Source organism: Eupeodes corollae, chromosome 3, assembly GCF_945859685.1.
Source record: "Eupeodes corollae chromosome 3, idEupCoro1.1, whole genome shotgun sequence".
Classification (NCBI taxonomy): Eukaryota; Metazoa; Arthropoda; class Insecta; order Diptera; family Syrphidae; genus Eupeodes; species Eupeodes corollae.
Genome location: NC_079149.1, coordinates 110,850,117 through 110,873,558, shown reverse-complemented (window position 1 = coordinate 110,873,558; position 23,442 = coordinate 110,850,117). Strand labels below are relative to the sequence as shown.

At 33.7% G+C, this 23,442-nt stretch overlaps 1 protein-coding gene across 10 annotated transcripts in view; it reads left to right on the top strand.

Annotated features, from left to right (window-relative positions):
* Window positions 1–23,442, top strand: part of LOC129952860 (sodium-driven chloride bicarbonate exchanger) — a 96,837-nt gene that overhangs the window by 47,251 nt on the left and 26,144 nt on the right. For 8 of the 10 annotated variants that reach the window (XR_008782404.1, XM_056065754.1, XM_056065752.1 and 5 more), the window contains 6 exons: window positions 10,668–10,899; window positions 16,469–17,279; window positions 17,349–17,486; window positions 17,589–18,091; window positions 18,163–18,475; window positions 23,022–23,276. Coding sequence is in view for 9 of the 10 variants with exons in the window: in XM_056065754.1 (XP_055921729.1) it covers window positions 10,668–10,899; window positions 16,469–17,279; window positions 17,349–17,486; window positions 17,589–18,091; window positions 18,163–18,475; window positions 23,022–23,276 (2,252 nt within the window). In the remaining variant the exon portion in view is untranslated. Of the gene's footprint in view, window positions 1–8,847; window positions 8,983–10,113; window positions 10,225–10,667; window positions 10,900–16,468; window positions 17,280–17,348; window positions 17,487–17,588; window positions 18,092–18,162; window positions 18,476–23,021; window positions 23,277–23,442 lie in introns of all 10 variants that reach the window. The other 2 variants (XM_056065748.1, XM_056065746.1) reach the window with 2 other exon arrangements.

Sequence of the window (23,442 nt, the reverse complement as noted above, 5' to 3'; positions counted from 1 at the left end):
CATTTACAATAAAAAAAATTGTCAATCAAATTACAAATTTCACCACCAGCTGTAGTAGTTGGCAACGGCTTGCAGAAGAGCAGATCTTCTTGAAGGGACTGTAGATATTGGTGAAACATCCGTTGATTCATCCATTGCAGCGCAAATTATATGACTTTTATTCGTAAAAGTAAGTAAAGTAGCTTTCACATTCTCCGCTAAGTCTCCGATTCGTCTACTAATTTGTTGGCCTTTTCAACCAACAAACATTCAACAATGTCTTTAAAACACGGCTTTATTAAGTTTTCAGCAATGATATGGGCTTCGAAAACGTACCAAGGAGGATGCCATCAACGCATTTTCGTTCACTGTCTTTGAGTGATACGCAATAATGGTTTGAGATTTAGTAAGTTGAGCATACTTTCTTTTGAATAAAGTGACGTTTCATTTTGCTGGAAACATTGCACTGTTCGGAAACACTTTGTCGCAAATTATGCTTTGAAGTTTGTTTTCACTTGTCTCAGCAAATCCAAAATTCAAATATTATTCGTGATACTTCCTTTTAACTGATTTTTTTGTGCAGCATTGATCACCGGGAACTAGTACTAAGCAGACTATCAAACTCAAAACCTTCAGAAATCTCTAACATCGCGTCATTTTCCTTCGCACTAAAATAAGTATATGGCAAACCGAACACGTTTTGGCAAACCCGGACACATGGTTAATTTTTTTTTTGGAATAATTTGGCCATAAAGAAAAAAGTCTAAAGGTTAAATTAAGGTCAATTCCAATCATTTTGTTTCTATTTATTTATTATTTATTAACACGTAATTTAAATTACAAGCTAATACAAAAGGTAAGATAAAAATAGTTATGGAGTTAGTTTTAAAGTCTCAGTTTATTTACATCTTCGATATTCTTAGAATTGGGATTTTTTAATATTTCATAAATTGATAGATTTTTAAAAACGGATTCTGTAATTGGTTTTGATATTCGGCAATTTTCGATGATTTGTGAGATATTCAAAATTGTGTTGCATGTTGCGCACCTCGGGTGGTTTTTTCTGGTGAGTAGATATTGGTGGGCTGTTGAAGTGTGACTGAGTCTGAGGCGCGCAAAGTTTGTGATTTTGCGTTTTTGGCAGGTTCGTAGGGTATTTACTTGGGGAGTTCGTTGGGTTTAATTTTGTATAATGATGGTGGTAAAGGCTCCATTGAGTTTCTTGCACAGTTTTTAAGTTTTTTTTTTAATCTTAGTTTTAAGGCTTTGTTTAGTGATTGGATTGAATTGAAATACTGGTGCTTCTTTTGCCGAATTTTCTGCCACGGATATTTACATGACCAGGGGTCCATTTCAGTTTTATTTTCTTTGGCATCATTGCAATCTTGTTTTTAATGGAGGAAATTAGGTCAGTGTTGTTTTTTGGATTGTTTATAGCTTTTAACACAGATATACTGTCTGAGAATATAATAAATTTTCCACTGTTTTCCATAGTTATCTTTAGTGCATGAAATGCCGTGAAAATTGATGTGGTTTCCGGTAAGAATCTAGAGATTGATGTGGTATCACAATGGGGCTTTTCTTTTGGCTTAAGTGTGTGGATTCTAAATCAGCAGCCACCTTAACCTAACCTAACCTCCGGTAAGGAACCAATGCGCAGAATTAAACCATTTTCTAAAGTGTCGGCAAATGACGTATGGCTTAGTTATTTAGAACCATCCATAAAATTTTAAGTTCAGATGAGATATTGGAGAACAAAGACTAGTAGTAACCTGCGTTGCTGGTATTTGCCTTATTATATTGTACCAAATTCATCAGAATTGGATAAGTTTTTATATGCCATGGCGGGGAAGATAAAAGTGTCTTTCGTGGTTTTTTAAACTGTAGTTTCATTTCTTGAGCTATACCTATGATTTTGCTTATTGAGTATTGAATACGTTTCTTAGATTTGTGTCTGATAGACTGATGGATGTCCTTGTCAATAACTGAGGTTGTTGAAAATATTAACTTCACAACTAACTTTGATATTTAAAGTTATAAAGTTAAGGACAATTGCACTAAATTTCGTTTCTTTTTCCTATTGCACAAACAAAATAATACTTTTTAAACGATTTTCTATGACATCAAGTTTTTAAAATAAGCCATTTTAAAAATGAATAAGAGAACCAAAAACGATTTTTAAGGCAAAGTTAAAACATAAAATATCCCTTAACAATTAATTGTATGATGATTTTGCAAAGCACAAATCTTTAGCTTTTAAATGAAGGTTAAATTATTTTAGTATCTCACTTAGTTTTCGTAATTTCTTATTAGTTATTAGAAGACTTATGTGTCTTCATGTGACTTCATTTTAAGTTTAGAAAAAACTTTGAGTTTTTTAGAAGACTTATGTGTCTTCATGTGACTTCATTTTAAGTTTAGAAAAAACTTTGAGTTTTTTTTTTACTTATTCGATATAGAATTAATTTTGTGTGCTGATTCCGAATCCAAACGCCAATTTAAGCTACATGTGTTCAAACTAGAAATAACCGTTTCAACATTGTTTGTGTATTAATTTCCAATAAATTTCAAAAACTTGGTGTTAAGTCTACGAATTTGCAAAAAGATCAGAAATTGGTTTTATATTTTCTTGCATTTTTCTGTTAAGAATAGCATAAAAGCTTCAGAGATATTTGAAGGTTTACATGGGTCATATATAAAAACTTAAATTACTGAAGATTTCTTCATAAAACAAATAAGATACTTAAAATTTGAGCAGAATATTGAAGTAGTTGATTGCAGATTTTTTTTGAAAAAAAAGAGGCTGGGACTCATTTAAAAAGTTGTCTGTTGATTTTTCCAAAAAAAAAGGAATAACTAAAACAATGTTTTGCTTACGATAAAATAGTTTGATTTCAAAAATCTATTTTAGTTAAAGGGATTTTTAGTCGAAAACAAATGTTTACCAATTGTATTAGCAATTCTTGAAAGCTACAAATAGAATTTGTCTAAGAAAATTTAGCATATAATGAAATGATTTTGAAGTCAATACCATGCAGTCAATACTTTCAGGAGATATCGAGAATCTGTAACATCAAATTTTTAAATTTTAAACTTATACTGCTAGATTTTTATTAAAATTGTACTGAATGTCGAAAACAATATATATATATATATAAGATTAAAATAGTTTGAAGCCAATATTTTTAATTTTTAGAAGATATTTGATAGTTGAAAATTAATTTTTCCCAAAATTTTACCAGATTTTACCAAAAACGTTAATCTTCATTGCAACAAAATTGGAGATAAAATCAATTTTTATTCAGAAAATATTCGCGATTACAATTGTTTATTTTTCATTTTAAACTTCCCATAGGAAGTTATTGCAATGGGTCCGATTTGTCGAATTGAAAATTTTGACATTTCTCGACGTTTCAAGATCTCGAGAATCGAAATAAAAGGTTTTTAGAAAGATGTATGTGCGTGCGTGTACGTACGACGTTTTTTTCGTCGTCCATAGCTCAAGAACCAGAAGAGATATAAATAAATGTTATTGTACAGATAATATTGCAGAAAGGGTTCTCGAGAAAATTGCATAAATTGTTTTAATACCATAGCCGTTTAAAAAGAAGTGAAAATTATGGTTAACCCCTTAATATCTCATGACCCAATGCCGCTAGAGACTTGAATTTAATTTTATATTATATATTGTAATGTGATACCAAACCAGTACATATTTTTGGCAAAAAAACAATTATCGGTTTTTTTTTATAAATCAGAAAAACTGAAAAAAAAATTTGGCGCCTCAAAAATTTAACGAATAAAAAATGATTCCATCTCCAAAACAATTTGGTGCAAAAAAGAAAACCGTTCTTATCATCTGGTAAAATTTTGAAAAAAATCAAATTGACAGTTTTTTTTATAAAAACAAAAAAAAACATTACTCAAAGTTGTTTAAAACTAATTTTCGACTCAAATATCTTTTCAAAAATTTGATATTATGGCTTTCAACTAATTTTTACTCATAAGAAATATTGTTTTCAACATTCTTAAATGTTTGAGGACAATCGAATTGACAGTTTTCTCACAAAAAATAAAAACCTACAAAAAAAATTAATAAAAGCTGGTAAAAAATTAATTTCGACACAAATATCTTTTTAGAACTTTGAGATATTGGCTTTAAACTAGTTTTATCTTTAAAAAAATATTGTTGTCCACATTGAGTAAAATTTTAAGAAAATCTAATTAATAGTTTTTTTTACAAAAAATAAAAACCTAAAAAAAAAAAACAATACTAAAACTTGGTAAAAATGTACTTTTCAAAAATTAAAAATATTGTCTTCAAACTTTTTTATATCGTTTTTAAATCCAACAGTCCGTTTTTTTCGTAAAAAATAGTACGCAAATTTGAAACAAATTGATGTTCCCTTCTTGAAAACTCTCAAATTAATGCCATTCATCCAATTTTAAGCATTTAAGAAATGCTGCTTAAATTGGTAAAAATTTGTTTTCGACTAAAAATCTATTTAACAAAACTAGACTTTCAAACTTAACTATTTCTTTATATGAAAAATATTGTTGGTAATTTTAAAATTTTTGAGAATAATGCAACTGACAACTTTTTTTTTAACCAATACGAAAACCTACAAACTTTTAAGCAAGACAAATCGACAGAAAGGATGGGAAGTTATCAATGTGGGTCGCATCCCAGTAAAAGTTTGGTTCTCAAAAACTTGACGTACGTGAGATATGGAAGTCGGTTTCAATCTAAAGGTACAATTTGATTGCCAGCTACATTATCTTGTTAACCAGTGTTATTAAAAGAAGCTAAGCCATTATTGGCTCTTTTAATTCACCTACTTTATATACACAGTATCAAAACATTGCAAATATGTGAACTAAAATCATAACATATTTATTTTATGATAAGGAGTGTCATGACAACATTTTTAGAAAAGATTTTTTTTTGATTTATCAAGCGATTAAGCAACCGAATCGCAATTAACCGGATATGCCGTCCATATATCTTAAATTCTGTTAAAATTTGAATAAAGGTGTTAATAACTAAATTATTTGTGCACTTTTCATATTAAATCATATTTAACAAATATTTGCTCACGTCTCAATCAAAAATAGTCTAATTTAATATGCATACAAATTTTTATCAAATAAATTAAATATCAAAATATTTGTCTCTATACGAAATTATCATAATTTTGTGCAAATTTTTGATAAGCTTAAATCGTCTGACCTATATCAATAATAAATAAATCTATATAAAGGTATTTGTACTTCAATATATAATGTTTTCTGTCCCAAATGATTTATATTGATATTTACGTATATATTGTTTCTTTAATGCAATTAAAATGATGACCTTGTTACTTTGTTTTTATAAAATAAGATTTTCAATAATGAGTATGAGTAACTAAGTACAATGGTCTTATTTTTAAATATCCAGTTATGCTTGGTTATTGCCAGCTGAATTATTTACACATCATAGTCCAAGTGGTGGTGTTGTGTTAGGATATTAGAAATGGTTTCTATTTTTCACTAATTTTTAATCTGTTGTTTGGAAATCAATAAAATAAGAACAAAATTATACTGATTAAAGCCTAAGTCAATTGTCACATTTTTTAAGTTCTAAACTAATTATTTGTGAGTCTTTCAAAAAAAAATTGGAACAAGAAGGTGCAAAAATCAAATTTTAAGTCAAGTTTACTAAAAGTCACATTATGCAACCTTTACATGCAGTTTTTTTTTTAAATTGTTTGGTGTTTAAATCACAAATATAAAAAGCTTTTGCTAACCTACATTTAGTTTATTCGGGCTTGTTGCAATTTAGCATTGGGATCTATATCATCTTAAAATTTTTATACAAATTATATTTTTTATTTTTTGACATCCTAGACTATAAAAACTCTTCCGCAAACTCTTATCAAAGTTTCCTTTTGTTTTTCAACAAAAATCAACTTTTGATTAGACAGTTTGGGTCCATCAGTTATCTTGTTGATTAAATAGGTTTTAATTTATTTGTTCATTAAATTAATGAAAATATTTGTTAAAAAATAATGTGGAAGATTTTGAGTGCACAAAGTAGGAAGTTCTTATGATTTGGAATAAGTTAATTTATGTATAGATTGCAATTATTTTATATTGGTAAACAATTTTATGAGAAATATTTATTAAGATGGAATAATTAATAAGGCAGAATCGCGTCTTCATCTTTGAAAGACGCTCCCCAAACGTTTACGTTTGAGTCAAATTATTGATTAGATGTTTACCTAAACATTGTCCTATTGTTGAGGGTTAAATCAATTGTGAATTTTCTCAATACTTAGCAATTTATTAGATATTTCAAAAGCCGAACTGTTTTGTTTGACTTTTAAAATACCATTTTTTAAATAACGTGCATCGTGAACTCTTAAAAATAATGAAGGCTCTTGTGATAAAAACATAGCAAACAAATTTCTCATGCCAAAAAATACAAGTTAAAGTTAAAACCCCTACGAGGACCGTTTAGCAATATGAGAAAGCCAACTTTTACGGTTTCAATGAATTCTTCAGGAACTTTAACTGGCCACTATGCTTTCTTGATAGTGACGTGGATTACAGTGCAGATATGGTAACAAGCTTAATTCTTTGTGGAATAAGAAATTTTATCCCGAATAGGGTAAAATCTATAAAACCCAAAGAAAACTCATGGTTTTATTTGAGCTGTAAAGAGGTTATTAGGATCAAAAATGTAAGTATTACAAAGCCAAACCAACTGAGGAAAACCGGAATAAGTTCAAACAAGCTAGAGAGACTGTAACGGACATATACGACGCATTAAATGTTTGTATGACCAAAAATTACAGCAAAAAATACAACAATGCCTCAATTGTAGTACAAATTTCTGGTTATTTGTAAAAAATGTGCGTAACACTACCTCTTCGTGGGTTCCTACGTTCGTTTCTAATGACACTCCCTATGTAAGCTCAATTGCTTGAATCACAGTTTGCTGTTAATTCGATGCTGCCAGTGAGTGACATGACTCCGCCTGTACTTGAAAGCGTAAACGATTTTATGTGACGAATCTTCTTTCGCAATCGTTCAGTTACTTGAGTACTTAAAAATCTTGACATTCACAAATCCGCTTGCCTGGATAGTATAACCGCTATTGTTCTGAAGGGGTGGTCTTCAACGCTGGCAAAACCACTACGTAAGCTTTTCCATCTGTCTTATGCTACAGATCTGTTTTCCGAGTGGAAGGAAACCTGCATTTGTCCAGCCTGTCCCTAAAAAACGCACGCGAATCCTCCTCACCATCCAACTATCGTCCAATTGCACTTACATCCTTTCTTTCCAAGGTAATGGAAATGCTGATCAATTTTCAGCTTAAGAAATATCTTGAAGAACGGAAGCTTCTTAATGACCAGCAATATGGCTTTCGTTGCAATAGGTCCACTCGTGACCTCATGGTTTATCTCACCTAACAATGGAACAAATTTTTACATTTGGGAGAAAGTAAGAATATTGCACTTGATATTTCAAAAGCATTTGATAGAGTTTGCCAAAAAGCTCTTGGTATTGATGAATTCCTTCTTCGTTGGGTTAGAAATTACCTTTCGGACCGTTCAGTAGTATTGGACAGGTTCAAATCTGATATCCACAAAATAAACGCTGGTGTGCCCCAGGGCTCCGTTTTGTCTCCGACTCTCTTCCTTATTTTTATAAATGATCTTTTGTCTGAAACTCCTAACCCACTTAATTGTTTCGCTGATGACAGTACCCTCAGCTTTTCATATTCGTTTTAAGATTCTCGTCCTTGTTTTTCGGATGTCGACAACCAACGGCAGAATATGATAAGCTCATTAAATGCTGATCTTGACAGCATTGTTCAATGCGGGGAATCAAAAACGGTGTAGAATTTAATGCTTTAAAAACTCAATGATGTCTACTGTCGCAAAAGCGTAACCCTTCCCCAATGCCACTATCCATGAGTGGTACTTGCATCGAGGAGACTGAACAGCTGCTAAGTGTTTAGGTTTTCTCCGACGATGGAAGAAGTTTTGTACCCCTTCTGATCTGGCTATAATTTATAAAGTCTATATTCGTCCAAAACTTGAGTACAATTCCCATATTTGGACAGGTGCTCCTATAACTCACTTAAGTCTCTTGGACAGAATTCCAAAGAGAGCTCTTAAAATGATAGGTGACCGTCTTTTCGAGCACCGTCGGTCTTAAGGTTTCATGTCTTTCATTATTTTATCGCTACTTCCATAAGCAATGCTCTAATGAAATAGCCAGTTGCATTCATCCCCTCAAACAATTCAACCGCAATACCCGCTCTTTTAGGAATGCCCATCAGTTTACCCTTGAGATTTTTTTTTGTCGCACTACACGAATGTGGAATGCTTTACCAGACTTCAAAACCAATGTGCATCGATATCTCCTTTCAAATCCTATCCTCCCTAATTACTCGCACTGTGTGTAATCATTATAAGGGTATTCATAGCCCCTTGAGTGCGCGTACAATATAAAAAAAAAAACAATTTGGCATAAGAACTCATAAATATAAACCATCTAAAAATCGAGGGATATAGATTTTTAAAAAATTACCAATATTGTAATTTTAGCATGAGTGAGATTCTAAGATCTAAGAAAAGCATTTTAACATTGTACTTAATCGCTTAAGATTTTGAGTGGAAATATGTAAGATATTGTCGTTGCTATTTTAAAGCTTCTTTAAAAAAATGTTTTTGAACTTTTCCTTTCAATATTGAAAATATTTTTTTTGTAATTGTTTTTTTTGAGCAACAAAAACATGGTTTACACAAAATTATTAATTTTAGTTAATAAAATGTAAATAATTGCATTATATGTTTAACATTTAACATCATCTAGGTGATTTTGGACATCCATTCACTAATCAATTTGGCGGTATAGGTGTCACAACATGGTTTCATGCTGGTGCATCAACATCTGGGGCAACATCTTCAAATAATAGCCGTTCAGCTTCAAGTGGTCAACAGCCACTAGGTTCACTGCCATATATTTTTGTTTTTGTTCTTTAATTGTTTTCTGTATAAATTCATATATACATTTTTTTTGTATGGATGTATAACAACAAATAACAATAATTCTTCTTCCAACTTGACCACAAACCTATAAACATTTTCTAGAATTTACTTCATTTTCTTATACCTTCTTCAATACTAATAATAAACTTCAATTTTCAATTTTTCTCTATATGGATATTGTAAATACATTTTTTGTGAATGATTTTTAAAGTTTTTGTTTTTAATGTGACAAACTTTTAATTCTTCATCCTTTATTCATCCAACCAAAGCATTATCATCAGCTCTGCTCTCTTCATCAAATAATTATTTATAGCTTCGAAAAAGGTTCTGACACAAAGTGACATTTTAAGTTGTTTTTACATTTGTTTAAAATTTTACACGGACAAAAGTTTCTTCTGAGGAGAATTTTTAACCTTGAGAGTAACTTTTTAAAACTTACAAATAGAAATTCGTGAAAAATACAATTTAAAATTAAAATCGTTTTTGTTAACCTCAAAATTTTATAAGAGAAGTAAAAAAGAATTGTTGCAATATTATTGACAGTAACTCTTTTCTGGAAACTAAATTTTAATGACATTTTTGGAAACATAAGGTGTTAAAATCATTTTACTCTGAATTTCTGTGATTTGTAATTATACGTTTTTTTGATTTTAATTTGTTTGTAATATTAACTTGACAAGTCTTTGAATTAAAAGGAAACAGTCCTAGAACGTTCATATTTGAAAATACAATTTTCAAGCGCTAATATTATATATTTTAAGTACTATACGTATAATTTTTTTTTTCATTTTTATATGTATTGAAGGCATAACAATTATAAAGACCCATTTAAACTTCAAGGTACTTAAATGTTTACAATTTCGAAACTACTGGTAGTTAACTGAGAATATAAAGATAATGATCAAACTTATACAGCCTCTGAATTATATTACGAGTTAAAATTTTTAAGGTCCATAAAGATAATAGTATTTTTTTTTATTTAATGATTTTATTCATTGAAAGATTTATCTTTACAATAATAGATATCACAGAAAATCCAACAACTAAACAAAAACAAAAATATTATTATATTATTATATCATAATTCCAGTGGATGAACATTTAAGTCCATCAACAATGCATTTATCTGCTAATAGTTCATATAAATCAACTGGAATTAATGACAATGGAAATGGAAGATTTTTATCAATACCTGGAAATGGTAAAAACAAACAAAACTACATTATGTATACATAACTAGAAATGAGTTGTTTTATATACAAAATTTACTGCATATACATTATTTTTATAGATAAATTATTATAAGAAAGTTTGATATTTACAAAAAAAAATTTGAATTCTAGGATTTGAGTTTGATTGAAAATTAATTTAAAAGAAATAAAAAAACACTAAATTGAAATCAAAAATGCTGCATGTGATTGCTTACGTTCAACATTTTCCCATTGCTTTCATCATTTTTAGAATTCTTTGACAAAAATGTAACATCATTATGTTAATTATATACACTTTAACACAATCCTCATTTTAATAACTTTTTATGCATGCTTTTTTTGCACAACATTTAGAGCTAGAAATTTTCTTAACCCCCATCCCAATTGAAAAATTGATCATCGTTTTTATTGTATTTTTTTACTTTTAATTCAGATGACATGATTAAAAGTCCAAGCAGTCAATCAATGACCAGAAATATGAGCTCTAATGAACTCAGTGACCATCGGGGTAATACACATTTTATGAGGAAAATACCACCAGGAGCCGAGGCTAGTAATATTTTAGTGGGGGAGGTGGATTTTCTTGAAAAAATCTTATCGGGTTTCATAAGATTACATTCAGCAGCTGTAATGGGTGATTTGACAGAAGTTCCAGTCCCAACAAGGTTAGTACTAAAAATATTTTAAGAGTTTAAGCTATGAAAACAAAAGCTGTTACATGTACTCGCTGTTTAACTTTTAAAGTGTAACACTATGACAGGTCAAGGATTTAAGTTACAAAAATGTTTCACGTCACATTTTAAAAATTGAACAGTGTCTCTATTTTTCACAATTTACAGCATAATCAGTTTTTACACTTTAGAATTTCAGAAAGTAAGCTTAAAGCAAGCGTCAAACTTTAATCAGAGGCTCATCATAAGTGCAATGAGAAATAAGTATAATGAGAACGTTTACGATAGTGGAGCACTGGCTCTAAACAATGATTTTAATCCCATCTTATTTAAATTTAAATCTATGGGTTTAAATAAAAATACTAAATCATTATTAACACGCCTTTTATGGAGAGATTGCATTTGAAGAAGTAGAATACGATGTTCAGAGGGAGGCAGATCAAAGGGATCTTCCCAAGGAAGACCTTTTAGGGCAAAGCGAATGAAATTATGTTGAATTGATTCAATACGTTTTCTATGAATTTCGTAATAGGGAGTCCATACCTGCGAAGCATATTCAAGATGAGGACGAACATGGCAATTATACAAAGAAAGGGTAACATAGGGATCATTGAACTCATTTGCCCAGCGTTTTATAAAACCAAGCAAAGAACTTGCCTTATTAACAATAAAATTAATGTGATGGGTAAACTCTAAGTTGGAACAGAAATGTACACCTAAATCTTTAAATGTGGAGACACGACAGAGTTTTTGCTGTGATATACAGTAGTCAGAGTCTTTAGCTTATACAAGCGATTTAGTTGATCTAATAAGGCGGAAAAAACTGCAATGGGCCATAGACAGCTTTGATCCATATAAATCTCCAGGACCAGACGGTATCATTCCGGCCGAACTACAAAAATGCTCATACATGATTATTCCACCATTGGAAATCATTCTGACAAGCTGTGTAAGGTTGAGATATATTCCCAAAGCCTGGAGAATGGCAAAAGTAATCTTCATTTCAAAAGCAGGGAAACTCTCACACGTTAACCCTAAAGATCTACGACCAATCAGCCTATCATCCTTCCTTCTTAAAACCTTGGAGAGATTGATTGAAATTTATAAGACATAATTTAAAACCATGTCTCATTTCCACAGCTCAACATGCTTACTTTAAGGGAAAATCAGTAGAATCAGCACTTCGCTCGCTGGTACGTACTATTGAACATTCCCTCGAATACAAAGAATATAACCTGGTAGCGTTCCTAGATATTGAAGGAGCTTTCAACAACGTCAGTTACCAGGCGATCACAACAGCAATGGATAAGCTGAAATTAGAGAAGTCACTCATAGATCATATAAGTCTCATGCTCAAAAGCAGGATAATAATTTCTAACATGAGAAGTTTTACTACCACCAGATCGGTGAATCGAGGCACTCCCCAAGGTGGAGTCCTTTCGCCTCTTTTATGGAACATGGTAGTAAACGACCTACTTACAGCATTGGAAGCAGAGGGTTTTAAGGTGATTGCCCATGCTGACGACGTTGCGATATCCTTATCTGGGAAGCACCCCCAAGTTCTCTCGGAACTCCTACAAAATGCGCTAAACAGGCTAACTAAATGGGCTAAGCAATGTGGATTGGACGTCAACCCACACAAAACAGAATTAATACTCTTTTCGAGAAGATATAAAATTCCTCAGATTAGCCCACCCAAGATTAGAGGAATACCATTAAGCTTTTCCGATCAAGCTAAATATTTGGGCCTCATTTTAGACAAAAAAACTAAATTGGAAGGCAAATATTGATGAAAGAGTCAAAAAGGCTACTGTAGCGCTTTTTACTTGTAAAAAGGCCATAGGATCAAAATGGGGCTTCTCCCCAAAAATAACCCACTGGCTATACACTTCGGTAATCAGGCCGATACTCATTTATGGAGCCGTCGTATGGTGGATCGCACTGGCTGCCAACTCATGTGTAAGGCTTAGAGCCACCTCTCAATGGACCAGTAACAATACTGGACATACTACTACTCTAGACAATTTCAGATCTATCCCAGATCGCTTAGACTATGCCACCCCAAAAATGGTATTTGGTACCCATCCCTTCAAGATCCTCCTGGGAAGAAGAGGGACCCCTGGAAGACGATGCGGTACACTTCTATACTGACGGATCAAAGGCCGATCACGGAGTTGGAAGTGGTATCTTTTCAGAACAACTGAATCTCAGTCTATCCTATAGACTTCCCAATAAATGTAGTGTATTCCAGGCAGAAGTAATGGCGATTAAAGAAGCACTATCCTGGCTCAAAGAAAACGTAATATCTTGTAAGGATATACGAATCTTCTCAGACAGCCAAGTTGCTCTTAAATATCTCGCGTCTGTCTCCACAAACTCTCAAACAGTCCACGATTGTCAATCATCTCTGAATGAAATGACGGAATAGTTTAACATTCACCTCATTTGGGTGCCGGGCCACAGAGACATTCCGGGAAATTGCAAAGCCGATGAGCTCGCCAAAAACGGAACACTTCTGCCTTATGTTAGACAAAAACATAACATAGGAACACCACTTGCTACATGCAAATATCTTCTCAAGCAATATGCTCTAGAAACAACAAATGCTAGATGGTCACAAAGTACCACCTGCCTAGCAACTAAGCAAATGTGGCCAAGTATTGACTTAAAACGGTCAAAAAGCTTGATATCACTGAGCAGACAAAGTATAAGCTCTACAATTGGAGTAATAACGGGACACTGCCTCATAGGAAGACATGGTCTGAGGCTAGGAGTCTACACAAATGACTTCTGTAGAAGCTGCATGGACGAGGAGGAAGAGGAAACAGTCCAACACGTTTTATGTACATATCCAGCACTCTCCATTAGAAAGAATTACTTTCTCGGTAATCCCTTCTTCGATAACACCAGTGAACTGGCAACGATTGACACAAAACGTCTCTCTAACTTTATTAAAAGTACAAAATGGTTTGTTTAAATTCATTACTCTCCCATGAGTAACCTCATTAGTGGTATCACAATGGACCCTTGAGGTCTACGTGTGTCAATGACATCTGGACAGCCACTCCAACCTACCCTAACCTACAGTAGTCAAATACGTTACTGATTAGTTTTCTAGTGAAAGTCATAGTCTGGCATTTTAAAGGGTTAAGTAAAAGGCTATTTTTCCCACACCAAAATGTGAAACTATCAATTTCTGCTTGTAAAAGAATACGATCATGGGTGGACTTTATTATTTTGAAAATCTTCATATCGTCAGCAAAAATGAGAAGTTTACTTGACATGACGATACATCGTTAATAGACAGGATAAACAGAAAAGGGCCAAGATGGCTTCCCTGGGGAACACCAGATTGACCAAAAAAAGGTTCAGAATGACAATTTCTAAATTTTACCTCGTAGGGTCTGTTTTCAAGGTATGACTTAATCCAAGCTAAGAAAAATGGTTTAAAACCAAGAGCCTTAAGTTTAAATAAAATAATTCCGTGGCTAAGTTGGTCAAAAGCTTTAGAGAAGTCAGTGTATACACAGTCAACTTCATAACCTTGTTCTTAAGCGTTTGAACATATGTTTGAGAATGTGAAGAGATTAGTAACGGTTGATCTTTTTTTCACAAAACCATGTTGCTGTTCGCAAATGATATTTTTACTAAAATATGCTACGCTTTCACAAACAACTTGTTCAAATATTTTAGGAATGCAAGAAAGCTTTGCAATGGGCCTGTAGTTGCATATATATCCGACTTGTTACCTTTCTTGAAAATTGGTGTTAGAAATGACATCTTCCATATACTGGGAAATTTGCCTGGTTTTTAGAGAAAGTTTGAATAAAAACGTAAGGGGTTCAACTAAAGCATTACTACACTTTTTTAATACTATCGGGGGAATACCATCAGGACCGGCTGAGCAGTCATCATTCAACGCAGATAAAAGATCAAGCACCGTATTCTGTAGCACAGGCATGTGACTATAGCTAGTTTGCGAAAAAGTGTGAAGATTATGAAAATATACTTCATCAACTTCTTGAGGCGTTACAGATATCAAAAGTTTTATCTAACGAAAGGTTCTTGTAAGTGAAGTTAACTGAAAAGCCATCTGATTTTTTCTTTGAGTTTGCAAAATTCCAAAATTTTTTAGGATTCTCTTTCAAAGAGGTGCCAATATCAGTAACATAACAAGCATATACAAAATTAGAAAGAGATTTAAATTGGTTAAAGAGTTCAACATAAAAAAAGAAGTTGACTGAAGACAGAGTTTTGAGATACGTTTTCCATGCCTTATTTCTTTTGTTACGCAGTAAACGCAATTCTTTCGTGTACCAAGGATGGCTAAAGTTTGTATTTCTTGATTACTTTATCGGTACATTTTTTTTTAAAACAATAATTAAGGATCCTATAAAAAGTTGAAACTGCTTCGTCAATGTTAGAAAATGCTAGTGTATCAGCAATTCCAGAAATGGTTAAATCTTCAGACAACTGCTGGAAATCGGCTCTTCTGAAATCAAAATTATATAAGCAATCAAAGGAATTAATGTGATCAGTAAGGTGATTACTTAAGTCAAAAAAAATGTCCAAATGGGGGTAATACTTGTCAATATTAGTAATTCCTGATCTAGAACAAGATTACTAATAGCGTCAAAAGAAAAGACTAAATCGAGAATTCGATTTTTTGAGTTTTTAATAGAGCTTGTTTGCTGTAAGTCAGTAAGAACGACTTTATCGAGAAGAGATAGTTCCATTTGTGAAGAAGAAGGAGAGTCTTTAAGGCAGGATTCGTCTTCGGATGGAATACAGTCAATCTGTGGTAAATTAAAATTACCTAGAAGTAAAATATTGGCGTCAAAGCTGATTTTTTAACAGTTTCATTTATCACACTGTCAAGCAATTATCGCATCGTCAAAACTTTGTATGAGTTTTATTTTTCATTTACCACAATTTAAAACTTTTACAGTGTGTCACTTTTTCCACAATGAACAAACTAATCATTTTTCGATATTGTAAATCTTCCACCAAGTTGATTTTTTACAGTGCATATTTATTACACTGTTAAGCAATAATTACACCGTTAAAACCTTGTATGTGTTTAATTTTGTATTTATCACAATTTAAAACTTTTACAGTGTGTAAATTTTACCACACTTTACAATCTAATCCTTTTTTACACTGTAAAACTTCCCCTAAGTTTATTTTTTACAGTGCATATTTATCACACTGTCAAGTAATTATCACACCTGTAAAACTTTTAAAGCATTTCAATTTTCTTTTGTCACATGGTAAAACTTTCACTGTATCACTAAAACACTGTCAACCAGTCATATTGAAACAAACTTGTACACTATTACACTGTTAAGCTTTTACAGTGTTTCATTTTTACAGTGTCAAACTTTAAAAATATTCCACCATAAACAATCAAAACCATTTAAAGTAAAACTTTGAATTTGTTACACTAAACAAATTTACAGTGTCCGCTGTTAAACTGACTATTACACGGTCATTCTGTCATTTTTTTTACTGTTTCAAAGCATTAATTCTTAAATTAAATTTATTACTCTTTTTTCTTTTACAGATTTCTCTTTATATTACTCGGTCCACCGGGAAGCAATAGTAATTTCCATGAAATTGGTCGTGCAATGGCAACACTTATGTCCGATGAAATATTTCACGAGGTCGCTTACAGAGCTCGCAAACGTGACCATCTCTTAGCTGGTATTGATGAATTTCTCGATGCTGTTACAGTATTACCACCTGGTGAATGGGATCCAACAATTCGTATCGAACCACCTGCTGCCATACCATCACAAGAAGTTCGAAAACGTCCTCCTGAAGCTCATAAAGAAGAAGTCGACGAAGAGGAAGAAGAACAACGTTTACGTGAAGAATCGGGCCTATCACGTACGGGTCGTCTATTTGGTGGTCTTATAAATGATTTCAAAAGGAAGGCTCCGTGGTATTGGTCAGATTTTACGGATGCATTATCACTGCAGTGTGTTGCATCATGGATATTCTTATATTTTGCGTGTCTTTCACCAATTATTACATTCGGTGGATTGTTGGGTGAGGCAACTGGCAAGAATATGGCTGCAATGGAATCTTTGGTATCGGGTTTTGTCTGTGGTATGGGATATGGATTTTTCTCGGGTCAACCGTTGACGATATTGGGATCGACTGGGCCGGTTTTGGTATTCGAAACGATAGTCTATGATTTTTGTCAGAATCAAGGATGGGATTATATGACTTTCCGGTTTTGGATTGGGACTTGGATAACGGTGATCTTGTTGATATTAGTTGCGATTGATGCAAGTGCGCTGGTTTGTTACATCACAAGGTTCACAGAGGAGAATTTTGCAACCCTGATTGCATTTATTTTTATCTATAAGGTGAGTGAAGATTTTCTCGCCTTTTTGAAATTTTGACAGAAAATTGATATTTTCTGTTCTAACCTTTAGGCTGTTGAGAATGTCCTGGCGATTGGGAAAAAGTTCCCAATTCATCCTACTGTGCCGATTGACTGTGTTTGCACACCACCCTTGGGTAGTAATTCCACCATTTTGGAATGGGCTAAATACGACAGAGAGCAATGTGTGGTGAGTATAACTCTGTCACTTCTGTCATTTTTTTAAAAACTTGATGGCAGCTTTTTGTCATTTTGACATTTACACTACTTTTCTTTTTGTATATGTTTAAAGGTTCGTAGTGGAACACTTCTCGGAATGGATTGTGATCAACCCGAAAATGCCAACGTATTCCTGATGTCAGTTATTCTGTTTATGGGAACTTTCGTAGTCTCGGTGATTTTAAAGGACTTCAAAAATGCCCTGTTCTTCCCATCAGCTGTGCGTCAATTTATCAGTGACTTTTCCGTCATAATTGCCATTTTCTCAATGTCTTTCCTTGATGGTATTATGAATGTAGCAACACCCAAACTAGAAGTACCACATGAATTTAAACCAACTCTTCACGAAAGAGGGTGGGTTATTCCATTGTTCACTGCAAAGAATCCATTTTGGACACCAATTATTGCTGTATTTCCGGCAATGTTGGGTACCATTTTGATATTTATGGATCAACAAATAACAGCTGTTATTATAAATCGAAAAGAGAATAAACTTAAAAAAGGCTGTGGCTATCATTTGGATCTGTTTGTTTTGGCCATATTGATAGAAATTTGCAGTCTTATGGGTCTTCCATGGTAAATTAAAAAAAAAACACAACAATAAATTTCAGAATTTGATTAAGAAATTAAAATTTTATATCTTATAGGTTTGTTGCTGCAACTGTTTTAAGTATAAATCATGTCAATTCACTGAAAAAGGAATCAGAATGTGCTGCTCCAGGAGAGAAACCGCAGTTTTTGGGTGTTCGAGAACAACGTGTTACTCATATTTTAATATTTTTAATGATTGGTGGATCGGTTCTTTTGACACCATTATTATCTCACATTCCAATGCCTGTGTTGTTTGGAGTTTTCTTGTATATGGGCGTGGCTTCTTTGAAGGGACTTCAATTTTTCGACAGGATATTAATTATGCTTATGCCAGTGAAATACCAACCAGATTATATGTTTTTGCGTCAGGTAAGTACAAATAAAAACCTTTAAAGTACTTAAGTATTTTGGGAAATTAATCTTAGTTTAGTTTAGCATATGAATATTCCATCCAAGTTTCCATCAACAAACCTAGTGAAATTCTCTTGGACTCTTTTAATTCTTAATGAATGAATTCTATAATATGGGTTCCAAACCACACAACAGTATTCTAAAATAGATCTTACGTATGAACAAAAAAGAGATTTAATAGTATAAGGGTCTGAAAGGATTGGAAATCATTCTGACAAGCTGTGTAAGTTGAGATATATATTTCCAAAGCCTGGAGAATGGCAAAAGTAGTCTTCATTCCCAAAGCAGGGAAACCCTCACACGTTAACCCTAAAGATCTACGACCAATCAGCCTATCATCCTTCCTTCTTAAAACCTTGGAGAGATTGATTGAAATTTATAAGACATAATTTAAAACCATGTCTCATTTCCACAGCTCAACATGCTTACTTTAAGGGAAAATCAGTAGAATCAGCACTTCGCTCGCTGGTACGTACTATTGAACATTCCCTCGAATACAAAGAATATAACCTGGTAGCGTTCCTAGATATTGAAGGAGCTTTCAACAACGTCAGTTACCAGGCGATCACAACAGCAATGGATAAGCTGAAATTAGAGAAGTCACTCATAGATCATATAAGTCTCATGCTCAAAAGCAGGATAATAATTTCTAACATGAGAAGTTTTACTACCACCAGATCGGTGAATCGAGGCACTCCCCAAGGTGGAGTCCTTTCGCCTCTTTTATGGAACATGGTAGTAAACGACCTACTTACAGCTCTGGAAGCAGAGGGTTTTAAGGTGATTGCCTATGCTGACGACGTTGCGATATCCGTATCTGGGAAGCACCCCCAAGTTCTCTCGGAACTCCTACAAAATGACCTAAACAGGCTTACTAAATGGGCTAAGCAATGTGGATTGGACGTCAGACCCACACAAAACAGAATTAATACTTTTTTCGAGAAGATATAAAATTCCTCAGATTAGCCCACCCAATATTAGAGGAATACTAATTAAGCTTTTCCGATCAAGCTAAATATTTGGGCCTCATTTTAGACAAAAAAACTAAATTGGAAGGCAAATATTGATGAAAGAGTCAAAAAGGCTACTGTAGCGCTTTTTACTTGTAAAAAGGCCATAGGATCAAAATGGGGCTTCTCCCCAAAAATAACCCACTGGCTATACACTTCGGTAATCAGGCCGATACTCATTTATGGAGCCGTCGTATGGTGGATCGCACTGGCTGCCAACTCATGTGTAAGGCTTAGAGCCACCTCTCAATGGACCAGTAACAATACTGGACATACTACTACTCTAGACAATTTCAGATCTATCCCAGATCGCTTAGACTATACCACCCCAAAAATGGTATTTGGTACCCATCCCTTCAAGATCCTCCTGGGAAGAAGAGGGACCCCTGGAAGACGATGCGGTACACTTCTATACTGACGGTTCAAAGACCGATCAAGGAGTTGGAAGTGGTATCTTTTCAGAACAACTGAATCTCAGTCTATCCTATAGACTTCCCAATAAATGTAGTGTATTCCAGGCAGAAGTAATGGCGATTAAAGAAGCACTATCCTGGCTCAAAGAAAACGTTATATCTTGTAAGGATATACGAATCTTCTCAGACAGCCAAGCCGCTTTTAAATCTCTCGCGTCTGTCTCCACAAACTCTCAAACAGTCAACGATTGTCAACCATCTCTGAATGAGATGACGGAACAGTTTAACATTCACCTCATTTGGGTGCCGGGCCACAGAGACATTCCGGGAAATTGCAAAGCCGATGAGCTCGTCAAAAACGGAACACTTCTGACTTATGTTAAACAAAAACATAACATAGGAACACCACTTGCTACATGCAAATATCTTCTCAAGCAATATGCTCTAGAAACAACAAATGCTAGATAGTCACAAAGTACACCTGCCTAGCAACCAAGCAAATGTGGCCAAGTATTGACTTAAAACGGTCAAAAAGCTTGATATCACTGAGCAGACAAAGTATAAGCTCTACAATTGGAGTAATAACGGGACACTGCCTCATAGGAAGACATGGTCTGAGGCTAGGGGTCTACACAAATGACTTCTGTAGAAGCTGCATGGACGAGGAGGAAGAGGAAACAGTCCAACACCTTCTATGTACATGTCCAGCACTCTCCATTAGAAGGAATTACTTTCTCGGTAATCCCTTCTTCGATAATACCAGTGAACTGGCAACGATTGACACAAAACGTCTCTCTAACTTTATTAAAAGTACAAAATGGTTTGTTTAAATTCATTACTCTCCCATGAGTAACCTCATTAGTGGTATCACCTGAAGTGACCCTTGAGGTCTACGTGTGTCAATGACATCTGGACAGCCACTCCAACCTAACCTAAGGGTCTGAAAAGTCTGTTGAATTTCTTTTAATAAAACCAATCATGTAGTTAAGTTTGGCAGCAATATATTCAACATGCTTGATAAAATTGAGTTTGAATCAAAAACAACATCAATATCTTTCTTTTCATTGACTATTTCAAGAATACTACCGCCAATTTTATATTCGAAGAAAGTAGGACAGTAAGAACGATAAAATGAGAAAGATTGACATTTTGAAATGTTTAAAGATTATTGATTTTTCTTGCACAACTCTATAAGCATGTTAAGGTCATCTTGCAATTGGAGGCAATTATCAGTTTGTTACCATGAACCATGTTTCACTAACACAAACCACGTCAATCTTAGAATTTATAAATAAATACCGAAATTCATCTAATTTTGGACTCAAACGTTGGGCATTGATATGGCAAACTTTCAATCCAGTATGCTGCCCACTTAGGACTTGTATCATTGAACGCAGGGATTGATTCGAAGTACCGTTTAAGTACTTAGAAGTATTGTTCAAGCACATAGAAGTACTGTGTAAGTAAAGGGTGATTTTTTTGAAGTTAGGATTTTCATGCATTAGTATTTGACAGATCACGCGGGATTTCAGACATGGTGTCAAAGAGAAAGATGCTCAGTATGCTTTGACATTTCATCATGAATAGACATACTAACGAGCAACGCTTGCAAATCATTGAATTGTATTACCAAAATCAGTGTTCGGTTCGAAATGTGTTTCGCGCTTTACGTCCGATTTATGGTCTACATAATCGACCAAGTGAGCAAACAATTAATGCGATTGTGACCAAGTTTCGCACTCAGTTTACTTTATTGGACATTAAACCAACCACATGAATGCGCACAGTGCGTACAGAAGAGAATATTGCGTCTGTTTGTGAGAGTGTTGCTGAAGACCGTGAAATGTCGATTCGTCGCCGTTCGCAGCAATTGGGTTTGTGTTATTCGACCACATGGAAGATTTTACGCAAAGATCTTGGTGTAAAACCGTATAAAATACAGCTCGTGCAAGAACTGAAGCCGAACGATCTGCCACAACGTCGAATTTTCAGTGAATGGGCCCTAGAAAAGTTGGCAGAAAATCCGCTTTTTTATCGACAAATTTTGTTCAGCGATGAGGCTCATTTCTGGTTGAATAAACAAAATTGCCGCATTTGGAGTGAAGAGCAACCAGAAGCCGTTCAAGAACTGCCCATGCATCCCGAAAAATGCACTGTTTGGTGTGGTTTGTACGCTGGTGGAATCATTGGACCGTATTTTTTCAAAGATGCTGTTGGACGCAACGTTACGGTGAATGGCGATCGCTATCGTTCAATGCTAACAAACTTTTTGTTGCCAAAAATGGAAGAACTGAACTTGGTTGACATGTGGTTTCAACAAGATGGCGCTACATGCCACACAGCTCGCGATTCTATGGCCATTTTGAGGGAAAACTTCGGAGAACAATTCATCTCAAGGAATGGACCGGTAAGTTTGCCACCAAGATCATGCGATTTGACGCCTTTAGACTATTTTTGGTGGGGCTACGTCAAGTCTAAAGTCTACACAAATAAGCCAGCAACTATTCCAGCTTTGGAAGACAACATTTCCGAAGAAATTCGGGCTATTCCGGCCGAAATGCTCGAAAAAGTTACCCAAAATTGGACTTTCTGAATGGACCACCTAAGACGCAGCCGCGGTCAACATTTAAATGAAATTATCTTCAAAAAGTAAATGTCATGGACCAATCTAACGTTTCAAATAAGGAATCGATGAGATTTTACAAATTTTATGCGTTTTTTTTTAAAAAAGTTCTCAAGCTCTTAAAAAATCTCCGTTTACTTAGAAGTACTGTATAAGTATTTTGAAGTATTGTATAAATACTTAGAAGTACTGTTTAATTACTTAGAAATTTTGTTCAATAACTGCTTAGGTACTTGCTAATACTTAACATTTTTAAGTACTGAGTACCGAAACAAATCCTGCCACCAATACATTTTTATTCTTATTATACTTGAAATTTTTAAACTTCGGGTTAAATATGAATTACGTATTTTTAAAAATCTAACTCGTTAAGCCAACTTTTGAATCTTTTCATAGTAAATTTTTAAGTTTTCTTAATATTTAATGTAAAAATCATTTTTTTTTCTTTTTGATTTCAGGTTCCAATCAAAAGAGTTCACATATTCACACTGATTCAATTGGCATGCCTTATTGTATTGTGGCTTATAAAATCATTCCCACAAACATCAATATTATTCCCATTGATGTTAGTTGTTATGATTGGAATACGAAAATCATTGGATTTATTATTTACACGACGTGAACTGAAAATACTTGATGATATAATGCCAGAAATGACAAAACGTGCTGCTATTGATGATGATTTACATCAATTGGAGGATGGAACAGCCGAGGTGGGAATGTTTGGTAGATTGTTAGTTTGTTGTTTAGGTGAAAATAGTCATAAAACATTAGGAAATAAAAAATAATGCGCTCACAATTTAACATTTCTATATAAATACACACACCTATTTCACTTTTTTCTCCCTTTTTAAATAATATACTTATACCTATCGAACA